Here is a 26,348-nt window from a genome sequence, read left to right as displayed (position 1 = left end):
TGGTTTTAGGGGTTAATGGGCATCGGACAATCATTATAGATGGAAAAACACAAATAAATGGTAGTAAACTAGCCTATTAATTATACTGAGGAGGAAAAACCATGTTCATTAAAATGTGAACTTGGTAACTAACAATTTGCATGATTCAACACATCATACACGTACAGCATACTAAAATTTATTTTACAGCAAAATTGCTGTAAGGTTCTCAGAAAATTTACCTTCACTTGGGTTTGGCCCTTCAAATCTAGTCCTGCACTAGAAATTGAATTGGCATATGATATTATTAAAAGGAAAAAAAAAAAAAAAAGAAGAAAAAAAAGAGGCAATGCTACACGACATTCAACGAGAGGCAATGGTACACGACGTTCAATTAGTGGCAAATGAAGAAATGGGAGCTTTCAGAACTTTGTACCCTGGAACTAATGAACTAACTGCTTTGTTATCAATAATATACAATATTTCTAGCAGTCTGTAAGAATTATCCTCACTCCAATAATGCAGAGAGAGAGAGAGAGAGAGCTCTCATGTACAGCTTTGTCTACAAGCAGAGTAATGCAAGGCTTGCAACTCTTCATCACTTCCACTGATTGTTTTCTTCTGCACTTTCCTCTTGCTGGCAAGACCCATATGGTTTGCATTTACAGACGATACATAGCCTAAGAAACTTATAAGTTCACTGGCGGACTTCCCTGATTATAGCAGCCCAGAAAAAGAAAGGAAATAATTAATACTCTTTTGTCCATGCAAGGTTCAATACATGAAAAAAATAATTAACTTGCAATTTAAAACATCCTCAACAAATAGATCCAAACAAATAAATGTCCTATTGCAGTATATCCATGCCCATATATGGATATATGCTAGTCACAGTAATAATTTGCAAGCACTACCTCTACCCTGCAACCTAACAGGATAAGAAAGTAAAACACAGAATGCCATTGCCATGAAAAATGCTCTTCTATTTCATCCATTGACAACTGCAAAGCAGTCAACTTACCTTAAACAAAAGATCATAAGCAATATGTTCCCAGGGCAATGATATAGACATCAAGCAGCACTTAAGGGGCAGCATCTCGTCATCAGAACTTGTAGAGGCAGCAGCAGCTGCATAGGCATGCTTTGCTGCCACAGATGCAACTGATGCAGCTTTTCGAACAATTGAACCAATCCCAAACCCTTTCTTTGATGTAACTGGTGAAAAGGGGCCAAAATCCTGCTGACTTTGATCTGATAGAATCAAACCTTGATTTAGTAAGAGGGCATGAATTATTTGCACATACCTATAATTTAATAAAAAAGCATATCCCTATTGCAGCAGGCTTCCTGCTTTGCAAGGGCTGCGAAAAGGTTTGCCATCATATTTGCAGTGAGATTATTTCCATGGCCTCAAACTATAAGGAGTAATTTCTAATGAATTTAAACAGCTCTTTCACAGAAAAATTAGGAGTCCAGAATCCCCAAAGGGGGAAGGAAGCCACATGGACAATTGTTATATCTCTGCACACATGAATAAATCTGGCAAACCCCAGTATTGTCATCATTATCCTTCTGGACCATCTGAAGTTTTTCAACAAAAGTGATTGGTAGGACGCTGAATCAACAAGGATAGGCAATGTAATATTTACAGTAACCCTTCACCCTCCCCTCCCCCACCTCAAACACACAACAAAGACTCAACTCCCTCATAACGAACTAGACGAGAGAAAAAAAGAAAAGAGGAAGAAATATCAAGAAGAGAATTTCTCTTTTACCGGCAACACCAGAAACAGCAACTTCAACCTCCCCTCGTCCTCCTGGACCCTTCATGTACAGTTTATCTGTTTTGCCAGGGGATTGCCCAAGTGAAAGGAGACTTCCAAATCGAGACTTGCCAGCTGCAAATATATATATTATATACGCATAAGCAACAAGTTCTACTCAGTAAGTGTCCAAATCCTAGCCTAACCATACAAGAAGCCATAGAATTATTCAACAAAAACACTTGCAAAAATGCATAATTATGTCAAGAATCTGTTGTTTATCTAGGAGATGATACTAATAACAAAACAGGAACACAGTCAAGGGAGTGACACACAAACTTCATCGCAAATTCATATGCACTTTGTCATGGTTTAGATGGATCTTCATTCTCAAGTTATTTCAACAAGTCATGAGTTGAATGGTTGGATAAAATAGCAGCAACCATAGTTAGAAATTGATAACAAGTGAAAGTAATGATCAAATGTTTAGACTTTAAGCCTCACAGGTCCATCTATTTTGCAGTCTAAGCAAGGTTTGCATCATCAAAAACTGCAAAGCTTCAACAAAACTAGTTTAATGCTTAGCAGCATGTCCTCCATTAGTGATTATTAAATTGTTTAAGAATAACAATTTCAAAATAAAAAATAGTTTGAGTTGAAACTAAACCACGTAGGCAAAAGTCAATGTCAAGCCATTCTTTTACACATTTCAAGCATATTCCATCAATAACATGTGAAATGATAGAAAGGAAGTATATTTATTTCTGACTGGACCATTTTCTTATTAAAATTAGAAGACATACCATCATATGCTTCTCGAACCATTTGATAGCTTACAAACCCAGAGAAAAGAGTGAGCTGCAACCACAACTCCCAGAATGTTAAGTTATGTGAAAGCTGATTTTCTAAATATCAGGGTACTTTTTTTGTCCATCACCATGTATTATATCTCAGAATCGGTTAAACATAGGTAAATAGCATATCTCAAGTATGAAGTTGAGCAGAAGATAGCAGATGCTACTGTTATACATTGGAGGATTCCAAGAAGGAAGCTTCTTTGTGATGCTTATCCCTTTTCAACATGTGCATTATGTAACAATTGAAAGATAAATTTACTTATTGCCCTGTGCTACCTATCACCATCGTATTTGTAGAAGGACGCTAGTGAGTCAGTTAGTTTTTGGGATTCAAGGCTTTGCCGAGTTTTACCATAAATTTTTGAGCAACAAGATATGACAATTCTGAGATTTATGAGACAACTAGACAACCAATTATCGCCACAATGCAGCCTGCTAAAGTTTTAGTCGGATAAACAAAAACTAAGGAATTAGTGTTTTTTGCATCTATCACCTCACAAGCTTATTACATGCAACCCACTGGTTGCTCTTCATCAACAATTCACTCGTCCAAAGATTTTTTTTTTTTCAAAATAATAATAATAGTAATATTGAATGCTCTGCATTTATCACAAACATTAATGAAGCTCCTGCCTTTTGTTTTATTAATTACATTTACCAAAATTTCCAATCAAATGAAAAATAACAACTTGCAACCAGATAAAAGGTTGCACTTAAAAAGAAAGGGGGAAAACACAGCCTAGTTAACCAGGAATATACTCTGAATGAGAGGCTAATCTAACATATGCATTAATTATCATCGAATTATGACTTCATGAAGAATTTATAGCTCATATGCGGACCTTATTATAGATCATGGAAGTAGCATAAATAATTCTCACATGTGAACTGAAAGTTGACCCAGACCTTAGAATTCTTTGTCTTTGCAAAAGTAGTATCAGTTTTGAGAGGTGAATTACTACTAGAACTGGTATCTGGTGACCCCTTCTCGGTAGGAAATGCCGCCCCACCATGCGCATTGAGAAGGACACAGTAGCAATGGTCTGGTTCTGTCAAGACCTGTATGGTAGGTGAAAAATTGAAAAAAAATCTTCGGTAAATATAATACAAAGACATAAATAGAGTGAATTGGTTTTTATTGCATGAAGTGAGAAATACAGAGTAGGAAATGAAAATCTTTCGTCTGAAATATTTGCGGTTGTTTAATTATTAAGGCATAGTTAAACAGAGAAAAATAACAAACCAGAGTTTGTTTAAACACAAAGCATTAACTTCATCATATAATAAATAGCAGTCAGCTATAGTTGGTAGCTTTTTGAAAATATATTAATGCAGTAGAACTTGCAAAATGATGTACTAAAAGGTGCAACCATGTTAATATTAGCACATACGACTGCATCAAACGTGGAGTCAAAATCATCAATGGCAAAACAGATATCTGGATAGGCAGGAGTTGTCTCTACTTCCTGGATACATTTAGCAACAGAATCAGCAAAAAAATTGCATATAAAGAAGAAAGAAAAAATACAACATGTTTGTTCATATCAAATGAGCTTGCCTTTTTTGAGTCCAATTGAAAATCCACACGGCTTGGTGATGCATAAACAGTCTTTACAACCTGTAGAGAGACCACAGGCCACATTCATATATCTAAACAGTTGCAACTTCTCCACAGGCTCTGAAAAAACTACATGAACTGAATCGATGTTTCTTGATGCAAAGTTCAGTAGAGCTATTTCATGAGAAGAATCTTATAATCACAACACTTTAAGACAATGCACCACTCGCTAGCCCCATTTGTGGCCCCAACCAGCAAAGAATAAATTATAAAATTTAAAAACATGCACTGAACTTTACTAGGTAAGGCATGAAAAACATGTTACAGCAAGGACCACAATCCACATCATTCAAATAATAAGAAAAGCCTCTACCCATTATCAGATATGATAAAGGAATCTGATGAACGACATCGTTCTGACAAGAACTTTCTCGATTCCTTCCTCTTCTCTACTGAAAGAAGATATGGATCTGTGATGCTACGATGTACACAAGGTGGCTAATTGCTTCAAATTCATCACTAAATTGGGAACGCCAATCAATATTGTGATACAGATAACAGTAGAAAGCCTTAAATGGGCATAAGAATCTTTTTTTTTTGGGACCTGTTAGATTGTTTTGGGGGTTTCAATTAGGATAAAAAAGATTGAATTTTCAGATGCTGAATAGTAGCAAGAATTCAAGGAATAAATAACATATTTTTTCTGGACTCTGAAATGTAGGAAAATCCTATCAAATAAAACTAGAAACTTAATGATTGAGATAAAAAAAATATGACCCTTTTTAGATACAAAAATATGACCCTTTCTTTTCTTTTATTGAAAAGTGCCTAATTCCTAGTGAACTATCATCTTAAGTGTAGATTGATTCTTGTGAAGCATTTTTCCTATCTCCTTTAAGGCAGCAAATTGGACCAATTATGTTTCCAAGAAAAGTGGGCTCACTTAAAATATCAAGAACATTCCAGATAACCAAAAGGAAATATTCAAAATCACCTAAATAAACCCAGAGAAGTAAGTGCATGAATTAAAAGCAGCAAGTACCTTGTATATGGGAGACAATGGTGCATCTTGCCCAGCTTGATGGTTGCGAAGGACCTGATGGCTGAAAAAAGGTCCAAAAGTATTCAAGATTGAAACAAAAAACTAAATAAATAAATAAATAAAAATAAAAGCATGATGCTGAGAGATGGAACATAAAAGTTACCTGCAAATTGCTACTGTAACTGTGAATGAAGTGTGTGCAATTAAATTCAAGTAAAATGAGCGCCTCCAATCTATCTCTTTGGAATGTTCACTGACCAAGTTATCCAACTGGTTGACAATAGTAAATATCTTATATAAGCACCATAGAAAATGATTTTCCAACTAAAAAGAAATTAAGGATGACATATATCAATTTGAGCAGAAAAATTATAGCCTAATTATCAATGTTCTACTATGTCAGCCAAATTCAGGTTCATCTTCATGTTTGTGTAAAATTAACATTTATCATTGAAAATCCAAGTTGGAACACTCCAAAATTCTTACTATCACTTTGAAGGAGCATGTTTATATTATACAAAAAAGGTAAAACGAACATGCATATCAAAAGATATTAATTCAACAAAATTTCAGCTTTTTTGTCAGGAATGAATGAACTTCGTAGCTGTGAATTGCTGTCCTTATCTTGATGTCCATGTAAATCAGAATACAAGTTTATTATCTTTTGGCTACTCAACTCATTGGAGCTAAGCAGGATGTGAACATGAGACATCATGATAGAGATAACAAATCATTTTTTTCTTCTGTCAAACTTTGACATCACAACTGCTGTACCACACCGGGATAATTTTTTTCTTAATACGTTTCTTCACAACCATTCGCTTTAAATTACCAACACCAGAAGTACGGCAAAATGTTGTTGCAAGTAATAGACCTCCATGCCTAAAAAACATTAATTCTGGTATAGGTAGACCTCAACCATATCAATAATGAGAGCACAATAACAAAAAGAGGATAAATGATCGTGAACTCACTAGATTTAACAGAAAACAGAAAATCTCCCACGTTAACTTTTTTTTTTTTTTTTTTTTTTTTTTGAGAATATCCCAGGTTAACTTTTGAACACAAGACAAAGGCTAAACCAAAATGCTAATTTAATTTTCATAGGTGAAAAATGTTTATGTTAACAAGCACAGCGTGCCAACACATTGTAATTAAAAGGAAACTTTTGTTTAAGGAAGCTAACATGATGTTGCACAGCACATCATATTGCAGAAGAAAAACCTTCAAAGCTATAGCCTATATGCTTTTGCAAAGTCCTATTTCTAGAGGTGAAGAAAATTAATGAAACCAAATTTGTCACATATTCATCAAGCTAAAGCTTGATATCATGCTACTTTTACCTTAGGTGCCCACCTGCGTACAAAGTAGGGAGGGACGCCCTGCACAATATCATTGAAACCATATCCTTCTGTGCCCTAAAACATGTGAATTATACGAAAAAATTAGTGCAAACCAACTAGAGCATCACAAAATCAGGTAACACACTTAGAAGCCCCCCGGGGAGGCGGGGTGGGGGTAATGTGAAGAAAATGCCACACCATTTTTCTGACGAAAAATACAAGATCATCATCCTGCCGCCCCCTCGATTCCTTACCACGGATGAAGTATAAATCTAACATATCATACCAAAAACGGCCATCCATTTCAACATCTGAAGCATCTTGTTCACTCTCAGTAGCTTTACTGAGCAACTTAGAATGCTTTTTTACCATACTCAACAATTCATACCTACCAAAACAGCCATTCATAGTCAAATAATGAAATACACATCCACAATATGCCAACATCGAACTTAAACGCAAAAATGCAGCTCTAAAAGAAATTTGAAGTTTAAAATCAAATTACAATTCTAACTTAGTTCAGTTTAACCAGAATTTGATGTTTGCCTCTCCACAAAAAAAAAAAAAAAAAAAAAGGAAATTCCAATTCGAACAGTTAAGTGCATCAAACGCGGGCAGCGAATGTAAGGAAGTAGAGAAGATTAGGCTAAACCCTAATCGGGCATAGGATCTGTACCTGGAAGGAGTGTCTTCTCCATCCCGTACCATTTCTTTGTCAAGTTTGGAAGAGAAAACAATAAATAAAAATCTTCTTGTAGTCTTGTATCAGTTCGTGGTTAATGAGATGATCAATAACGTAAGGGTTATAAAGTTTTTATTCTGACAAACGTTTCCATGAAAGAAGTGGCGCGAGTTGGAGTTGGTTGATTCGATATTCTGATTCCTTTGCTTCGGGTTCCTAACAGCTCAGGAAGACTCCAAGTGCAAGACGGCCAAGAATTATTAAGTAGATCTGAGCACAGAAAAAGAAGTGTGAGCTTGCCTCTGATGAAAGACAGGTGTCAGGTACAGAATAAGGGCGTTTTGGTCATTCCGGAGCCAGAAGTTGATAATTGGAATTGCAAAGGCTGTGACGATGGGCTGGCTATCCACAGTCGATTTGATGGTTGGAAAATGGCGTGAGAAACGATGTTTGATCCAACTTGGCCTGGCAGCGTCAAACTCTAGCGTAAGCCACGTGGACAACAGAGTGCTTTAAGAAAGACAGCTGGACTTCTAAAGAAATCATTGCAAGACAAGTGGAAAGACTGGAAACTTTTCCCTCCACGACGGAAAAAAAGTTTAGATCTATAGTTTGCTATCTGTCTCTCTGACATGGCCGAGAAAATTTATATTATAGCCCCATAAAGTTCCCATTAATTTGATTAATGTGGGATAAAATTGAGAATCCGAACTTATGCAAGGAATAGAATATAGGAGGTTTTAAGTTTAAGTAGTCTCGATCACATTATTTTTATCAATTTAATTAATCAAAGAAGTAGTGCCCGGTTGTTTTCTGTTTATAAAACCTTTTAATGAATTAAAAAAAAAAAAACAACTAATTAGTCTTAGGTGGATACCATATCACACCACAATTTGGATAGAATGTGGACTTATTAGGCAATCAATATTAAAAATTACCTTTAGGTTTACCCTATCATTTGGGCTGGCCGAACTTTGGCGTAACTGCAATTGCAAAGCAAGGCCCATTCCCATATTAATCTGGTCTTTGAAATAGGCGTTTTGTCTTATCACTCGAGTACCATCGCATCCTTGACTTAGATATGAATAAATCAATATCGACGAAATTTAAAATGTTACGAAATTTAAAATTTAATGTCTCCATCTACTAATCTAATCAAAATTTTCAAAATAAAATATTCACCCAATTTTTGAAAAAAAAATCCTACTATAATATGTCTTTTATGTTTTTTTCATTACAAAACATTTTTCTTATTTATTTACCGGAAAAAATAAAAATTGTGTCAAATATTTAAAATTGAAAAACTTATAAAAAGGTGACTCAGTATCATACGTGTATATAAAAATAAAATATTTTTATTCATATTTCAAGAACTCAATAGTTAATTTTTTTTAACATTATAGACATAGATCAAAAAAGTATAATTGTAATATCAATAAATGACGTGATAATTAAACTATTTTATGGACCTAAATCATTTCCTTGTTAAGACTTAGTGACTTTTTTTTTTTTTTAACTGTTGATTTATGAATTTTTAGAAAATTGTAACTTTTTAAATCTGAAATTTCAGATTTTATGGCAGAGTTTTGTCAATTTTTTTTTATCTTCTCCTTATACCTACTGATATAAATTTGAAAATACCAATGCTTATTAGTGCTTAGAACAAAATATAAATAAGTTACATAAGATGAGATGGTCGATGGAATAAAATAATTTAAGAAAAAAAAAAGATAGAATACATTTTTGTTTACAATTTGCAATTAGACCTTGCTCAATAACATGTTACTCTCTAAAATCAGGTTTCGAATTAATTTGACTTAGGATAGGTTAAAACGATGATGCAATGACTAATTAATGATCATAAAAGCTAAATGCATGGAAAAATTGTATTAAATTTTGAACTTGTGATTTCAGGATTTAAACTCTTAATCTTGTAGGTAAAATCGTATGGAGATACAGTTTCTTTCCGTTAGTATAATGAGTATTTATTCTATGTTAAATATTCTACATGTAAAAATAATATTTCTTTGATTATCCTATCAAAATGTATTAGATTAAACATAGCAATTTTTTTTTCTTTTTTCTTTTTTTTTTTTTTTCCGAGAAGGACCCTATATATATATTATTTATTCGAGCTACAGGCCCTTATAACTTTGGATTCCTTGTGTGGAAGGTTAGAGAAAATAAAAAACAACAAAGGAAAAGAAAGTTGCCAACAATCAACATTATGATTAGCCAAATTGCATGTCATTCAAAATTCATAGACAAAAAGATCTTTTTGAAATTTTAAAGCAACTTTGGTGCTTTCTTACTTTATCTAATTTAATTTTTTAAGATAAATTTATCAAAGCGTGTCATCGGCGCACACAATGTTTTTACTGCTCCGTTTATCGTTTTGAAATCACAAAGAAAAGAAAAAAAAATGATCTTATTAGTTCAATAAATTAATACTCATTCTATACAAAATGGATTAAATTAATTCACCATTTTCAGATGATTAATTGGCACAGCTTGCATGAAATTGAAAGGCCTTATATCAATTCCACAATCAAATCAAAACCAATTCAAAAACCAAAACCAAAACCAAAACTCAATTGAGTAATTTATGAACATAAAAAGCTTAAATCACTTATTGAATTGCTTTAATTCATTTGAACATATGCATAAGAGATTCAAACTCATCAAACATATAACATAATTAATCCCCATTTTCTGGTTTAATTATTATTTCTCAACCTCTTCCAAAACCATAAAGACCAAACCTTAAACATCCCAACCCAACCCAACCCAAAACCCCATAATTAACTTACCAAAACGCACATTTTTCTTGTTTTGCTGACTAACTAGTAATCATCAAATGCTCCACTTGTAGTACTCTGCTTCTTTCCTTTCCCTGTCCTTCTCCTGCTAGTAGTGCCACCTTCATGCCTTGTGTTTCCGTCGTTGAGAATCAACGGCGCGTCGTTTGCCTCATCGCCATCATCAACAGTGGCAATACGGATGCAAGAACATCTTTCTAAAGATGCAAAAAAAGCACTAGCCACACCATTAATGAACCACATAGCCACCCCATCAAGCTTTCCGCACCCAGCTGAGCCATGGCTCGATGATGTCCGGACCCTGTCCTCATCGGAATTAGAACGGAAATTGAAAAGGCCAGTGCAACTCGCGGTGGTACTGGTAGTGACAGCCATGAGCTGGAACACTCAAGAGAAAGAGAGATAGAAAACAGAAGGCCTTTGTTTTTAAGTGTAAGGGAGCTGTATTAAGGTTGTTAATTTACGAAATGCACATGATGAGATAGGCCCTGCTGGTGACTTGTGAAATTAAATGATACAACTTGAATTTTATCCTCAATTACCAAAATTAAAGATGGAATCATTTTAATAAATGTTTTTTTTTTTATTTCTCTAGTGGGCAATTATTAGGGGGAATTAAAAATATTTAGCAACCTTTTTCTTTTCTTTTCCTTTTTTTTTTTTTTTTTATTTTATAAAAACAAAATTTTTATGTGATCCCATCAAAACTGAAAAACATAAAACGGTGTATCTAATCTAACATTGCAAGCTGAAACTAATATTATTATGTGAACCCACACAGCCACCTACTGAAAGGTACTATACTCTAAACGGAGTAGCCTACACTATAAACAAAAAATACTTCAAATTAATTCCCTAGCTTGCCAATTATTTATGTTTTTTGGCCAAAACTAAAAACCAGTAATCTGTCACCAGCCTCGTCCTGTGTGTCTATTTATTTTCTACTTCATCAATCAGGATATACACGTTGTGTTGGATAATAACTTTTTTAGTAGTTTATAATGTTCGGTAACATAATATGTTTGAATTAACTTTTAGAGATTAATAGAGTGTTTATAAAAAGTTAACTCCTATAATATTTAGCTTTTAATATTTTATGAAAAGCTACTCGAACAGTTAAAGTTAAACACTACTAAAACAGTTAATAACTACCAAAATAGCTAATTTTGCCGAACAGATCTCTAATAATGTCATTTAGGTAGTATTATTTAACCATAAACTAAAAATAAACATTGTCTAATATGAGAATACAAGAAAATAATTAATAATAGCATATTTTGATAACTTTTGATTTTTTTTTCTTTTGAATATTGAGAAAAAAAATTTAAATTTAAATCTATTATCCGGCCGTATATATCTTTATCATTAGACTATGTCTTGATGTACAGTTTTTGATTTATTCTAAACTATTGATATATTGTTTTGATCTAATAATATCGTAAAAAGAAAGGAAAAGCATGCTTCATTTATACGTATAGCATAATAATAAATATGATTGCAAAACAAATAATATCATTATCGAATCCTATAAATGGACCTTAATTATTATGTTTTATTTTTTTAAATATGTAATTATGCACAGCAACAGAAGGCATTCTCTAATATCTGGACCTCATTTTGTACCGAAACATAAATGTATAATAATTTAAAAGTACAAACGTAAAATAATGGAGAAAGTGAAAAAAATAGGAATAGGGAGAAAGATGGAGAAGACCACAAAATATATAATTAAAGAAGAAATAAAGATAATGATGATACCCAAAATTGAAAGTGTATATCATCATTTGTTGCCCACTGGGGTGACCCCATTCATTACCCATCTAACAAACCTAGCTCTGCTACTATACAGATTTTTTTTTTTTTCCCAAAAGAATTAAAGCTAATTTTTCATTATTAGCACAATGTTTTCCCTAATCTCAAATCATATTTTTCTAAATAAAGAGATACCCCTATTTATATAATCCACAATATTTTTCTGGGTATTTAGCTTCCGAATGAAAAAAATTGTTTCCTCTAATAAAATCAATGCATGAAATTATTAAGATAGACTTAAAAGGAGAAAAAGCATTCATTGGCTAATGTTGATTTATCAAGGTTTGCCATTCGCCAACGTAAATAAGTTTAATACAAGAGCATGATTAGATGTGATGTAGTATTTCTTTTTTGGATAGAAAGAGGTTGAAATGACAGTTTCAAGATTTCAATTATTTTTATATTTTGAGTACTATTTATTCAATTGAATCATTGATAAAAATCTTTTTTTTTTTTCTTAGGTAGGATGATCATGGTAGCAAATGAATAACACAACCGACTAATCTGGATTCGGGATCCGCAGAGATCTCTTATGGAGGGATCCTCTCAATTCAACTTTTTCCATTCATAATGCTAGAGTTTGAACCCTAGATGTTATTTAAGATATCAATGTCTCATCCCACTAAGATATCAATGTCTCATCCCACTGGATCAATCGGTAGCTGTGAAGAGGTTTTTTTTGTGTTTAAGATTTTAAGACTTTGTATAACTGGACATAATAAGAAACATGTATATGGGTCTGGAAAGGATAGTGCAATATATGCACAGGGTGACAGGCCTATGATGCTTCAATTCCTCTAATATAAGGATACCAATTCAATTTTGAAGGTAAGTTCAATTCTCCAATTTATATAAGAATTAAGTTTTAGTTTAATATAATTGAGTTCCATTCTACAAGGTACAGTGGAATTTGAGATTTGATATTATTTTAATGTCAAATTTGGTCTAATAAAAATTTGAAAAAAATTGGTAAATATGCACTTTAGTTTAAAATAGTGAACCAAATCTACTCTTTTTTTTTTAATATAAAAAAAAAAAAAAACCCCTCCAGATTCAATATGAATTGCATTAGTAACTGTAAGCTAAGGATATTGAGTTGTGTTAGGACTCTTAATTTTAAACATAAGCTAAGGACATCTCTATTGAGTATTGTCTATTTACTTATGTATTAGGCTTTTAATTAGGTCTCTTCAAACCAATCAATAATCCAGCCAAAGATGTCTAAGCTAAGCACCTTTTTAGCCCTAGCCCTTGTCCTCAGCTTGGTTATATCTTATGCTGCTCGCTTTAATCCTGCCTTCTCTGGAAAAAATACAACCTTGTAATTTCTCTTTAGCATATATGATAATAAATTTGATAATTTATTAGCTCAATTAAATTCAATAGAGTTGAGGCATGTAAGCAAATCGTACAATAATTTTGCAGATAATGGCTTTGCAGCAACAATCTCTTTTCTTACTTGGATATAATGAGGTCTTGTGCTAAGGAACTCAGATGCTTTTTATTTTGAAATGAGATAACAGTAAACTTGCAACCAAATAATTTGATCTTTTACAATAATAGCCACCAACAAAATAATCTAGTCAATTTGGAAGGAGAAGTAATTTAACACCATAATGAATTCTATAATTTACTCCTGAGACAATCTTAATGGTTATGTCTTATTGCACAAAGATTTGTAAAACAATAGGTATTGTCATTTAGTTGATTTTAAAGAGCAGCAAGCATTTCCATCTATGAGAAGCTATTTAACAAAAATGAAAAAAACCAACATTACTGAAGCTAAACTCAGCCTAACCATCAAAACTAGATACTGAGCTCAATATTGCATTAAGGTAAAAAGATATACAAGCAAAACATCCCTATTTGGATGACTAGAACTGGTTTGTGAGCGAGGACAGGACCATCAATTTATGCAGCTAAGAGAACCCTACTGCCACCTAGAACATAAAAATACAAGGCGAGACATAGAGTAACAAGAACAGATGACTTTGCCCCAAAATATCTAATAACTTCAAGTCCCCTGTCCACAACCTCTTCATGAACCACGTTAAGACTTCTTTTCAAACCATCTGATATCTTCCACAATAACACCTCTATCACAGACCTTATTGTTTCAAAAGTCACCCTCCCAGTTACATCTAGTACAAACTTCCTATTGCTCGGCACAGACAATGCAGATGAAACCTTACCAACCCATCCACCATTTTGAACCCCATCAAGTGAGTTTCCATCTTTCAAACATACTTCTTGCACAAGAGAATCATCTCTGGTTGCACACGAGCCTTCCTGCTCAATTACAGAACACGAAGTGCTGGAATTTGAATTTGGATTTTTCAAATTCGAACTTGTCAACACTTGATGAGATGTTTTAACAAGCGTTTCTACAGCACCATTACAGAGAGAAACCAGAACGTCCGTCACATTGCTTTGATGCTTCGGATTGGTCAAACCAGAGAACAATTCATCATAAGTGTTGATATCCATTGTTTTATCGAGATAAACAGCAACTGCAGTGCTCACAAACTTCTGAATACAATCAGCTATAAGCTCCTTACAACAATCATCACAAACCACATTAACCCATTTAGACACATCAGAGAAGCTCGACCTATTTTGATCTACACCAGCGCCAGCAACAGAATAAAACCCCAAAACCAAACTCCTCGCAAAACTACCTACAACAACAGAAACAAATCCAGTCCCTGCATTAGAGAACAACTTATCCATCACCTTATCAGTAAAATCCGAATTCGTTGAACCTGAAGCCGATTGATTAGCATTTGACTCCAATTTACACCCTCTGCTAATCCCAATCGTCAAAGCCTGAGAAACCCTAGTCAACGACTCAGAAAACTCATCTGATTTAGCGATCTTAGAAAGTTGCTTCAAGCTATTTGGGATTTCATCAGAATCGGACCGCAGAAACACGTTTAAGTCCCTGGAAACAATGCCAATCGTATCAGCAGATTCGGACACCAGTTCAGCAATAGAAATTAGGGCTCGAATAAGCCTCATCAATCTCCTCCTTTTCTTGACCACGGAAGGGAAATTGTATACTTTATAAGCTCCGTAACCAGAGACACCAAACAGGGCAAGACAAATGAGCCATTTCTTTCTTCTCTGGGATAAATTCATGCCCATTTTTACCAATTGAAAATCCATCCCTAATACCAAACCCTAGAGCTGCAATAGAAATTGGAACCCTAGGGCCTGGAATTGCGAAATTGGAAGTTGGCAGAATAAGCTTATATAGAGGCGATGGCGTGTAAAGGATAGAGAAAGGATATAGTTAGAGAATCGAGGAATCTAGGGATTGGCTTCCATTTTGATGTCTCGGTTCTTGTTAAAGTTTTGGTGTTTATAAAGTTGCAGAGGGAGGGAAGGCATGAGTTAATGATTGGGTGGGTGGTGGTTGTTATATTTGTAACTGAGGATCAATTAATGATTGTACAAAGTTAGCTTAGATTATATGTCGAAGCGATAATAACAGATACTAAGAATCAGATCCAATTAAATGGCACATGCAATGCAAGAAAGAGATGAACCTGTTTGTTGCAGAGGCGCAGACGAGGACGGTTAAGGGGTTGTTTGGCAAGTGGCTTGAAATGGGACAAATACTGTTACAAATAGCGGTCTCCGATTGGCTATTAAGCTCGTTCCTCGAATCTTGTGAGATGGATTTTCTTCCGTTTCTTTTCTCTTGTTTTTATTTTCCCCTTTATCTGTTTAACACGTGAGAGTAATCGAGAGGAAATGATGTGCATGCGCTGACCATGACCGGCGACTGAGATGTTTCTATAGACTAGAATTTCAACGTTCACATTCCTTTCCGGTGAGAAAGTACAAGTTTCGTATGAGCTTTTATGTGCAATTTCTTTTTGATCCACCGAGAGGCCCAACGGGCTTTTAAGACATCCCTTACTTTAGCCCCATCAAACCAAAAATGTAATATTTTATCATGCGATTCTTATCCATTAAATTTAGTCTCGCTCACATAAGATAATTCCCGCAATCCTTGGATTTCCAGTTTTTTCTCACAGACCAAAAAGGGTTTGTCTATATAGGTCATCTTAACTCGTACATTTCTCTCATATAAGAATCTTTTTGAACTGAAATTAGACTAATTTCACTCATAACGTGCTGAGTAATTAACATGATTCGTTTACAACTTTTGCACAATAAACCAACATACAATCACTATGGCAAACTTGAGTAAAACAACCATCATATACAAAAAGTTCCGACTGGCCAAAAAGGGCCTCCGATAGGTCATCGTAATCTTATTCCTTGTACATTTCTCTCATATTATTAATATAGGGAAAAAATTGGCTAATTTCATTCATAACGTCTTTGCTGAGTAATTAACATGCTTTGTTTACAACCTTTGCACAATAAATGAACGTATAATTACTCTATGGAAAACTCAAGTAAAACAACCATCATGTACAAAAGTTCTCACGGGCCACCATATATTCCCTGCCATGATTCTGGACACTCAGTTTCAAGTTCACTGCATACTGAATGGCTTTACACTTCCATCTACAGCACAATCAGCAGAGCTTACGCTTAACTGAAGGTACATATAGGTTTATGATGTTGAAGTTTCCGTATCCTTTTGGAGTATCTTAGATTTCATACAAATACTGTTGTCAATATCATCCTCAAGATCACTGAATGATATATCTTCTTCATTTCCCAGAGGGAAGGTGGCTCTGTAACTGCCTAAATCCGAACCATCCTCATCTGGCCAGTCATCCCCATCATCTTCATAATTTGGAACCACTGAGTTTGAGGATTGGCCAGCTAGCTGACCCTTATCCTCAATTTTTATCACTGCCTTTTCTTTGATAATTGATTTATCAATGCATTCTGTTTCTGGACTTACAATGGGGTGCTTCTCTGTCCCATAATCTGTTGCCATACTGCTTGTTGGTTCAAAATCAAACGTCCTGGCATATTCAAAATCTTCACGCGATAATGCACTCTCATTTACATAGGAAGTGCTTCTTCCAAACCAATCAGTATCTGGCTTAGTTTGTTTATGTAGCTCCTTCATCCACATTGCTCTGGCTTCCATTACCTGCAAGCAAATGGAAATATTGTAATTCACTGCAGCCATATCCCCAGTCCTCAAACAACTTACCATTGTAAAATTAACCATATGACATTAATGAAACCTTATAGTCCATGAAAAAACCCAATTGACCCTCTACTTACCAAGCCAAAATATAATGTGTAAAATCATACAAGCAACCTTCACGATAATACTCCGGATTGATCCATTTAATGGAATACAGAATGGATGAGTGTCAGTGAAGATAAAAGGAAATCTTGCGATAGGAAGATACAATTTGTGAAGTTAGATGAACAGTAATATTTGTTTTATGTGACCATTTGGCAACTAATTTCTTAAAATAAGGCTTAATGTGCAATTTGCAGAAATAAGCATAAACCAAGGTTTGAATGGGAAAGCGTTCAATAAGATCCTCCATCTAAAGCAGTTCAGAATGATCTTTCAAACAAACAAGTTTGGAATGATTACAATTTTTAAACTAAATGAAAAACCAAGGGTTGTTAGGATACTCTAGTCTGAATATTGTAGGCAGCATTGGCAAGCCATGCTTCTGTAACATTTAATAATTAATAACATAATGATAAATTTTTTAATTATATACATGATGGCATATCCAGCCTTCCCAACCCTGCTACCCAAAACCCTATCCCAAGATCAATAATAGAAAAGGAGAGAAAATTTTATTCGCTTGCAATTTCAAGTTTATCAACTGCAGTGCTAGTAAGAATTCAACATGACATAAAAAGGACTTGATAACAAAAGGAGCTAAATACTTAAATTATAACAATTAAAAGGAGACAAATATTACCTGAGGTGTAGATAGAACTTCTGCATCATGCTTGTTGAGTCTTGAATGCAGAAGAACAAAATAAACTTTCCAAAAGTAACTATCAGTCATATGGCAGGGACAAAGTTCAATTCTGAGAGCAGCTAGTCTAGGAGCAAGTCGTTCAATGGCCATAGCGTGCTCTTGTTGGGCACTAGACATATCAAAATCTAAGGAACGAGAGGACGGGGAAAAAGGCTTATAAAAGGGCCAAGACTCATAGAAGCAGAGAATATAATTTAATCACTGAAATAAATGAAGCAAGCAGCATTCAGGCAGTTATTAAGCAGTACCTAGACAAGAAACTGAAAAGTTATAAGATATGTTATTAGTTGAAGTTGTAAAAGCCCATTTTAGGACAACTTGGAGCACCCAAATAAAAAAATCAAACTTCACATGATCAACTGATTTCACCACATAGGTTTATGAGCTATACACCACCAAATTGGAGCTCTGAATCATCTAAGTTATATGAATTATGAATATAACATGGTTTTTCACATTTGACTTGTGCAGTGTATCCTACTGACATAAAATTAAACAACCAACCTTCAGAAGATATTTATTATTAACAAGCCCAGACCATTATTCTTCAGGCTCTTAGTTCTTTTACATACTAAAGTAGTAAAAGTGTTGCCTCTTATGAAAGATCGAACTTTTGCTAGGGAAATATGTAAATATAGCAATCAGGGAGCAAGCAACCCATCTACCAAGCACACCACAAATATCGTCGTCCATTAATGAGTCTTAATATTAAAATGGGTGGAGAACCATCGAAGGATGTAGTATACATATATATACACATTCAAAAAGCATATGCTTGACCTGCTAAATTTTGGACAGAAGAAGATAGCTGAATTCACCTATATCACAGCTAACGCAATGCATAGGTAGAGCTTGCAGTTGCCATCCTATATTCCAGTTGTGATCATTCCAACTTGCCCACATTGGCAATTACAAGACTCTCAGTGAACCGCAAAACAATGCATCGTATAACAGCAGAGAATGAGCAATTTGGTTGCCTTAAATCTCAACAAAAAAATAGGCACTACTACAAATTTCAGTTCAAGTGTGAGCAAATGCAATAAAAATTTGAAAAATGGACGCACCATCTAAATCATCTTCCTCGTCAAGAGGAAAATCCAACCATGTCTCAGGATGCATTGCAATATTCCTCGCAAATGCCAAAACCTCGTCGGTAATCCCAATGGCTCCTGCTCCCCAATCATCACGCTCTTCCATCTCTAATTCCTCCCCTTCTCCCTCATTTCCTTCCACATTATTTTCAACCTCGTTTTCCTCCGATCCAAACGGAAAATAATTCGATGCCGCTTTAGAAATCCCCGTGACCCCGCTCCTAAATCTTCCTCCGATCTCCGCAAAATCTTGCCTGATCCCCTCTAGTTCCTCGGAATCGGAATGTCCACCTTCCTCCGATCGATCGGAGGGCTCAGACTGATTCAAATTGGAGACTGATCGATCATTAAACGTCGGCGGAGGAGCAAGGAAAGAGGCGACACCCCACAGTTGACGCGTTAGGGTTTGCTTCAGTTCAGTGAGATCCTCTTTCACGCCTCTCGCTTGCGCTTCTTCTTCAACTTGTTTTCTTCTTTCCGCTCCTTCTGTGGATTGAGCATCTTCCCCATAACGTTTTACTGGTGAGAAATCATGAGGGGTGTAGGGTGCGACGTCGTGTTCAGCAGAGTCATCATCGTCGTCGAGTCGGAGAGAGTTGGCGAGGGAACGAGCCAGCCATGACATTGTGCTTGTGCATCGATGGAGGGGAGAGAAAGTGATTGATGGAAAAGGTAGGGGTTGTTAAAAAATGTTTTGCTTTGAGAGAGGCGGAATCCTGTGATACACTGATTTGATTATAGGATCCAATTATGCGGTGCCACGTCATACATTTAATTACTAATGATTAATGATGTTTTCTTGCTGTTAGGCACAATATGAAAACGAGGTTTGAGCTTATACAAATCTGAGTTTACTTAATTGCTTTCATAATTTTCACCAGATAATTAATTTTTATAATCAAATCAGATTAATAAAAGTTACTTAATTCATTCACAGTATAGGCGGTTTAAGCTTTTTATAAAGTGATTAAGAAGTAATAAAATGTTCGTCAGTTTGATTAAAATACCCTTTTATATTACATTATTAATTTGACCAAAGATAATTTATAAATTTATAAAAGTAGTTAATATGTACATGAGTCGGCGTCGTTTCAGCTTGGCCCATTTCCACTTAAATCGACCTTGTCTACTCAGTACCGTGACAACATAACACGAGGTTGTTCTTTCTTTTGTAAAGAACTAAACTCCACTCAGACATGAAAATCGCAAGTAAAAATCTTGATCGGATCATCTTTCTCATAATCAAAACCCAAGGATGAATATTAAAAAGCCTACTCATAGATCGTGACAACATAGTAAAGACAAAAGGCAGCAAAGCTGGATCTTTTTGGTTGATAGAAAGCCAAAGCTGCCTCCATAAAAATGAATTAGTCGATCGAAATTCAAAACCGAAAAACAATGGGCTTTTTTACATAAAATTTTCAATACCAGGCCAGCTTGCCAGGCCCAATCGAACCATTTATCTAATTTCTGCTGCAATTTTTGCTCACCTGATTGTTTAGCTGTGCTTTTCAATTCTTAAACAAGTTTATTTCACTAAGGAATGAATTGCTATGACATTGGCTTCTGCAACATCTGAATTACATACTTCAACCGCTTCAGCACAGGCTACTAGGAGATAGACAAGTCAAAAACCCTGTATCCTTCCGGGTCAACTGGCACTATAGCAGATGATGATTAACTGGATGATGAAAAGGGTGGAGATGGAGAAGGGTGGTCTGTGTTGGAGGATTTCCAGCAATTCAGCTATCCAAAAGAGGAATCAGACTGACAAGGATGACTATGATCAGAAAAATTGGTGGATGTACTTGCAGAAGATTTTGATGCACCAGAATAAGATGAATATTATTGAAACACGCAATGCATCTTAAAGAAAAACGATATTTATGCTATTGCTGCAGCTGCTGCGATGGTTGTTGCTGGTGGTAGAGGAGATAATTAGAGGAGGATGTGGTTGATGAAACATATAGAAGTCTTTATAAGATTCATCGAAACAAAGTACTTAAAATGTATCAGACTTGAAATTGTTCCCATCTAACAACAGTTCTCCACTAAAGCGCCAATTACCATGTAAATCCAGGTCACAGTACTAATTGCTTTAGATTACAATGGGACTGCTTTCCTTCGTTACTGGCAGAACAATTTTTTTTAAATTAGAAACAGGCGATCGTCCACCATCCGCACTCAAATTTCATACGAGAGAACAATCATCTAAAAAGGTCTAAAATGAACAAAACATAAACAAGAAAGAGAGTTAAAAATTAAAATAGTTAACGAAATAAAAGTAGAAGTTCATTATGAATGATTTTACATTGAAAGCACAAAAGATCTACATTTAAGGTGAAATAACCTTTTCCAAGGTGAAATTTAACATATGCTTTCCCACCCCACAAAACCATAAAAATGAAGGACAAAAAAAAATTGAGGATCAATGGGGAGCTCAAAATTAATATGGAATTACAATTGAGAAAGATGCCTATAAAAATTCCCCACCCTTAGCTCTTTCTTGATTCTCACCATCCACACCCTGCAAACCACCATTATATATATTCTAATATACATACTTTACAATTTACAGACCTCTCCACATGGAAACAATCATGGAAGCAGAGACCAGAGTTGTGCCACTTTGGTGAAAATAATAAGTCCAATTCAATAACAACCTGGCTGGGAATTATTGGAACTTTTCGGTCAAATACCAGCTTGTAGATGGTGGACTGAAAGATAATAACTGCAAAGTATGAAATTATCCTATATCCACATTATGATGTTCTATTACGTGAAACCAATAGAATGTATCAGACGATCTTTAATTTACACGGGATACCTCAGAAACCCCCAATTGACCCCATTCCATCAGGCTCCATTCCCTTTGCCTTTTGGCCAAGGAAAAATATATGGGACATATCAACACAAAAAGGCAGTCTCTTCATTGTATTGTTTTGGTCAGCTTGCATTTTGATATGAAGATAGTAGATGCATAATTTAGACTACACAATTTCAAGAGCTCAGCCGACCTCTGCTTTAACACGGGGTCACAACCACTTTGTATTACCAGGAGCAGCTTAGCTGCCAAACCTGCCTCCACAGCAAGTGCAGCACATTCTTCTGGTGCAAGCTGACAAACTGCCCACAATATTGATAATGCCAGGTGAGTACAGCTCTCTGAAACCTTCATCAACAACTTAACCACATTCGGTATTGTACGAACACAATCCTTCAAAGCTATGCTTCCCGCTGGAACAGTTGAAAGAACCTCCAGAATATGAAGTGCCAATTCTAGGGACTCATTATTCAGACTAGGCAATAGCTCCACTAATTGAGGGATTGCACCGATGCTGACAATTGAATTCCGACAAGACTCATGCGAACAAAGAATCTTTAGCAAGCCAAGTCCAGCCAATATCCCGTTTGCGTGTCTCTTATCTTTCACTAACCTCAACAAGCCAACTGCAAGGCTCAAGCTGGACACATTTTCGGATTCAAATTCCTTCCCTTGTATCAACATTTCAATCAATCTCGTACAATTAATCTTGGTCTCAATCGAACCCTCATTTAACATATCTACCATTAAAGAAATCTTTGCAGGCTGCAGCAAATTGGCTTTCGATGTGAAATCAAGATTCAAATTCACAAGAATCCCAATTACCTCGGACCCAACAGCATGAGTAGTTAAAGGACCCAATAAGTTGGAAACCAGAGCAACCCCACCGTTATCTAACACTGTCTTCTTAGTTGTAGCATGTCCAGCGACAACCTGCCTGAGCTCTTTCAAAGCTTGAATTCTAGCTTGACCCTTAATCTTCTTTAGAGTCTCCAGAAGCTCAATAGCCCTACCTTGCACGTCCTCCGATCTTTTCTTCATAGCCAAATACTTTTGCGAGAACCAGCTGTAAATCAGCTGCTGCAGAGTCCTATTTGGTGTTACCGTATCATCCCAGAGCTCTTGCATTGTAGTAGGGCAAGTACAATGGCCAAAAGAAAACCATTTGAGGATATTGGATCTTTCATAAGTCTGGCCAGTGCAGAGAGTCACTGGGTCTTGCATTGGGTCCAATGAGATTGGACAAATAAACACAGAAGGCACCTCCATCGATTCAAGCTCCTCAATCATCTTCTTCAGATCCAATTTCTCCGTGTTGGCCGTGGAAATTAATCCACCACCAGTGCCACCTAAAATGCCATCTTTAACAGCAGTTTCCAGATCCAGCACTTGCCCACCACTACCTACATCTAGCTTCATTATTCCTCCTCTTCTATTGGTATTAGGCTGATACATCGGCATTTTGAAATAGACTATACTACTGGTATTGCTTCTGAGAAATAATTGAATTCCAACCCAAAAAACCCTCAGATAAAGACACAAGCTTAACTAAAAGTTTCCTCTACAGACTCCAACAAGAAGGCAAAATCATCAACCCTAAATCAGGTCAACAAATGAAGAAACAATCAAAAGGGACAGAAAGGACAATAATCACTCGTAAATTAGCAATGCCTCTTCAGAAGAATTGAGAAAACAATGAAAAGGAAGATCAGAAAAAAGATATGAAGCGACGAGTCAACTGAGAAGCGAGAACCATACCCAACTGTAGGCTGTAGCGACAGAGAAAGAGTGTAAGAGGAAAAAGAGAAGAGAACAGCTAAAGTCTGCAAGCTCTTCTCCAATCTTCCACAGCTCCTGTTTTCGTCTGGTAATCAAAAGAATAATTTCTTTGAAAATTTCCCTTTAGTGGGTCACTGATACACCATACTTTAATATTTTTTCCGGATGAGGATCTATCTGTTGAAATTACGCTATTACCGTTCGCTTATTAGTCCTATTGAAAAAAACTGCTTACATGGGTGCCCAAACTGACAGGGGTAAGACCGGAATGGACAATTTGACTGATAATTGTAGATATCGACTTCAGTTAACTGGGACCCATTTTAAGTATTTGACGAGAGTGACCGGCTATAGCCCGTGACTTAACCTTTGATGACCGCGCACCACACGTGCAGTCATTAGCATATCGATATGTATATAACCTTACATTGAAAGGCAAGTGTGCTTTACAATTGAAAATAGCTATTCGGCAAGCTGCTTTTCATTGTGAAATTTTGCTTCAACTTTTCTTGTTCAAATTGATATTTAAATAAGCATTCTGAGAGACAATATTTCAGAATTTGAGAGAAATAAAAGAAAATAAACACAATGGATGTTTTTTAAAAGTAATAGAATGAATATTTTGAGAAGTCCTCGATCTCACCTTTTATTTTTTGAAACATGTCTTCATCATTTTTCTTAGTACTTGCAAATTTCAAATTCAAGTTTATTTCCAAATATAGAAATAAATTTTCATATGTCAATCTATATAGAAATAAATATTATACTCTGTCAACTCGATCAGATACTTCTAATCAATATTGTATTTTTTATTTTTTATATAAATGGTTTATTATTAGATTTTGTATATAAAAATATAAAAACATATTGATCTATATTTCATATCTGTATATAATTTTTAATTAATGAAATTATAGTTTGATTTTTTTTAAAAAAAATAATTAGTCAATTAGTTCGAAATTCAAGTTGCATTATGTGTTCCATGCTTATTAATTTATTTCAATTCAATTATAATTTCCACTCTTTATTCTTATCTCTTATTTTCACATTACTTTAAACTATTTAATTATTTAATTTTAGTGTGGGCTCTTACAAATTTCAAAAATTAAAAAAAAAAAGTGCAAATTAAGCCCGAATTCAATTAAATGATTAAAGTCCATGAAAACAATCATAAGGTGAGTCCAAAACTTTCACTTTCTTCAATGTTCAATCTCAAAAGAGAATATTTCTTTACTCCCCCAAACTTTCGACTCAGTTTATTTTAGGAAAATAACTTATAGAAAAATATTGTTATATAAAATATTTTTTAAAAAAAATATTGTTATATAAAATATTTTTTTAAAAAAATATTTTTTAAATAATTTATTTTTTATTGTTTGGTTGTAATATTGAAAATATTAAAAATTTTATCTTATAAGATGATAAAAATAATAATAATAATAATAGAAATTTTAAAATTTTATTATTAAATATAAAAATAATGTAAAAAATATATAAATTATGAAAGCCGCCGGTGGCGGTGGCCGGTGATAAATTGTGATCGGTGGTAGTAATTATGATGATTAATAAATTAAAAAATATGAATTTATAAGATTTGCTAATATTCGGAAAATATTTTACTCTCTCAAAAAATAGGAAGTTGTTTTATTTAAAAAATGATTTAGTTTTCCTTTGACCAGAAAAATATTTTCGGTTGACTTATTTTTTGAGCGTCCCAAATAATAAAAAATTGTGAAAAATATTTTCCTGTAAATTATTTTATGAAAATAAATGAAGCCTTACTCGTCTAGTTCTTTCTTCTTCCTCTTTTATTTTCTTTTTTGTTCACAATGTAAATATTTTTATTTTACTAAATATAATTAATTATATATTTTAAATCCAAAGATTTTAATTACAGTCAATTCAAATAGAATCATAACTTAAAAAAAAAAAATTAATGAGAATGAGAATAATAATAAGGTTAATCCAGATGATGAACTGAGAGAGGAATCTATAATCTGGGAGATCAAGGTGAGAGGAGGGGAAGGGGGGCGCGATTCCCCCTGGCACGTGCGAGTGAGGAGTTAGCCCAACGAGAAAGCAAAGTGGTCAAATTTTAGACCTGAAAGCCAAAAACCAATGCGTACGCAATTTCAATACCCGAGAAAACTGGTCAAAATATGAGCTGGCACTTTACCAAAGGCACGCTCTCCTTGGGCCCCACCCCACGGGGCTTCCAGTTTCCTCTCCACTTATTTATTTTGTTTTTTTTTTAATTTTTTGTCTCTTATTTTTGAATCATGGAATCTTTTCAAAGCATCTGCTTCTTACCTAAAGTGACTTATCAAAATTTAATCATTTCTTTCCTAAAGCAATTTTCTTTTTAATTATTAATTATTAATTAGAGATGTGCATCTAACTCTCCCTTTGGATTTAGCTATCATATACAATGAGCCTAGTTGTCAGAGACAGATTTATTTGGTGGCCACTGGCCAGAGAGGCCACACCACAGCCCCAATATATTTTTACTTTCTTAATTTTTTATATCATAAATCATTTTTAATTATTATTCAATAAAGAAAATTTTTATGGGATATAACTTTTTAAAACTTTAATTTTGAAAATCAATTTCTCTTGCGCTTGCAATTATATATTTGAAGATGTAATGTAAGTCTTATGACGACGACCCTTTTTAGTTTTTTTAGTATAAAGTGCATTAAGATTAGAGATGGATCACGTGAATTAAAATATGTACAGATACAGGTCCTTCGAGGACATCCCATAAATTATGTATGGATACAGAATAGTTTTTCGCGAATTTAGAGATGGTTGTGGGTGGTTAAAATCTAACCACGGGTGATTAACCTATAAT

At 34.6% G+C, this 26,348-nt stretch overlaps 5 protein-coding genes across 5 annotated transcripts; all 5 read right to left on the bottom strand.

The window, feature by feature from the left end:
- Window positions 1–531: 531 nt before the first annotated feature.
- On the bottom strand, window positions 532–7,434 carry CW7. The gene is made up of 12 exons (XM_012212791.4): window positions 7,219–7,434; window positions 6,741–6,930; window positions 6,543–6,617; window positions 5,363–5,469; window positions 5,200–5,260; window positions 4,158–4,217; window positions 3,991–4,065; window positions 3,506–3,658; window positions 2,546–2,600; window positions 1,755–1,877; window positions 1,001–1,230; window positions 532–692 (listed from the first exon to the last, which is right to left on the bottom strand). Exons 1-12 carry the CDS (start codon window positions 7,248–7,250, stop codon window positions 669–671), a joined length of 1,185 nt encoding a protein of 394 aa, XP_012068181.1. The 5' UTR covers window positions 7,251–7,434; the 3' UTR covers window positions 532–668.
- A 2,392-nt stretch (window positions 7,435–9,826) lies between these two features.
- On the bottom strand, window positions 9,827–10,527 carry LOC105630815 (uncharacterized). Its single transcript, XM_012212792.4, has one exon. The coding sequence runs from the start codon at window positions 10,416–10,418 to the stop codon at window positions 10,068–10,070; it is 351 nt and encodes a 116-aa protein (XP_012068182.1). The 5' UTR covers window positions 10,419–10,527; the 3' UTR covers window positions 9,827–10,067.
- Window positions 10,528–13,632: 3,105 nt separating this feature from the next.
- On the bottom strand, window positions 13,633–15,607 carry CF9 (Carbohydrate-binding protein). Its single transcript, XM_012212793.4, has one exon. The coding sequence runs from the start codon at window positions 15,018–15,020 to the stop codon at window positions 13,767–13,769; it is 1,254 nt and encodes a 417-aa protein (XP_012068183.1). The 5' UTR covers window positions 15,021–15,607; the 3' UTR covers window positions 13,633–13,766.
- Window positions 15,608–16,172: 565 nt separating this feature from the next.
- Window positions 16,173–19,597, bottom strand: LOC105630818 (uncharacterized). Its single transcript, XM_012212794.4, has 3 exons — window positions 18,868–19,597; window positions 17,741–17,928; window positions 16,173–16,938 (listed from the first exon to the last, which is right to left on the bottom strand). The coding sequence occupies exons 1-3, from the start codon at window positions 19,517–19,519 to the stop codon at window positions 16,447–16,449; spliced, it is 1,332 nt and encodes a 443-aa protein (XP_012068184.1). The 5' UTR covers window positions 19,520–19,597; the 3' UTR covers window positions 16,173–16,446.
- A 1,567-nt stretch (window positions 19,598–21,164) lies between these two features.
- Window positions 21,165–23,635, bottom strand: LOC105630819 (U-box domain-containing protein 30). The gene is made up of 2 exons (XM_020678117.3): window positions 23,477–23,635; window positions 21,165–23,314 (listed from the first exon to the last, which is right to left on the bottom strand). The coding sequence occupies exon 2, from the start codon at window positions 23,177–23,179 to the stop codon at window positions 21,824–21,826; it is 1,356 nt and encodes a 451-aa protein (XP_020533776.1). The 5' UTR covers window positions 23,180–23,314; window positions 23,477–23,635; the 3' UTR covers window positions 21,165–21,823.
- Window positions 23,636–26,348: the final 2,713 nt, after the last annotated feature.

This window comes from Jatropha curcas, chromosome 9, assembly GCF_041381405.1.
Source record: "Jatropha curcas cultivar XTBG-Jc1 chromosome 9, XTBG_Jcur_1.0, whole genome shotgun sequence".
Taxonomy (NCBI): domain Eukaryota; kingdom Viridiplantae; phylum Streptophyta; class Magnoliopsida; order Malpighiales; family Euphorbiaceae; genus Jatropha; species Jatropha curcas.
Note: the sequence above shows the minus strand (reverse complement) of the source record. Positions and strands in the feature narration are given on the sequence as shown.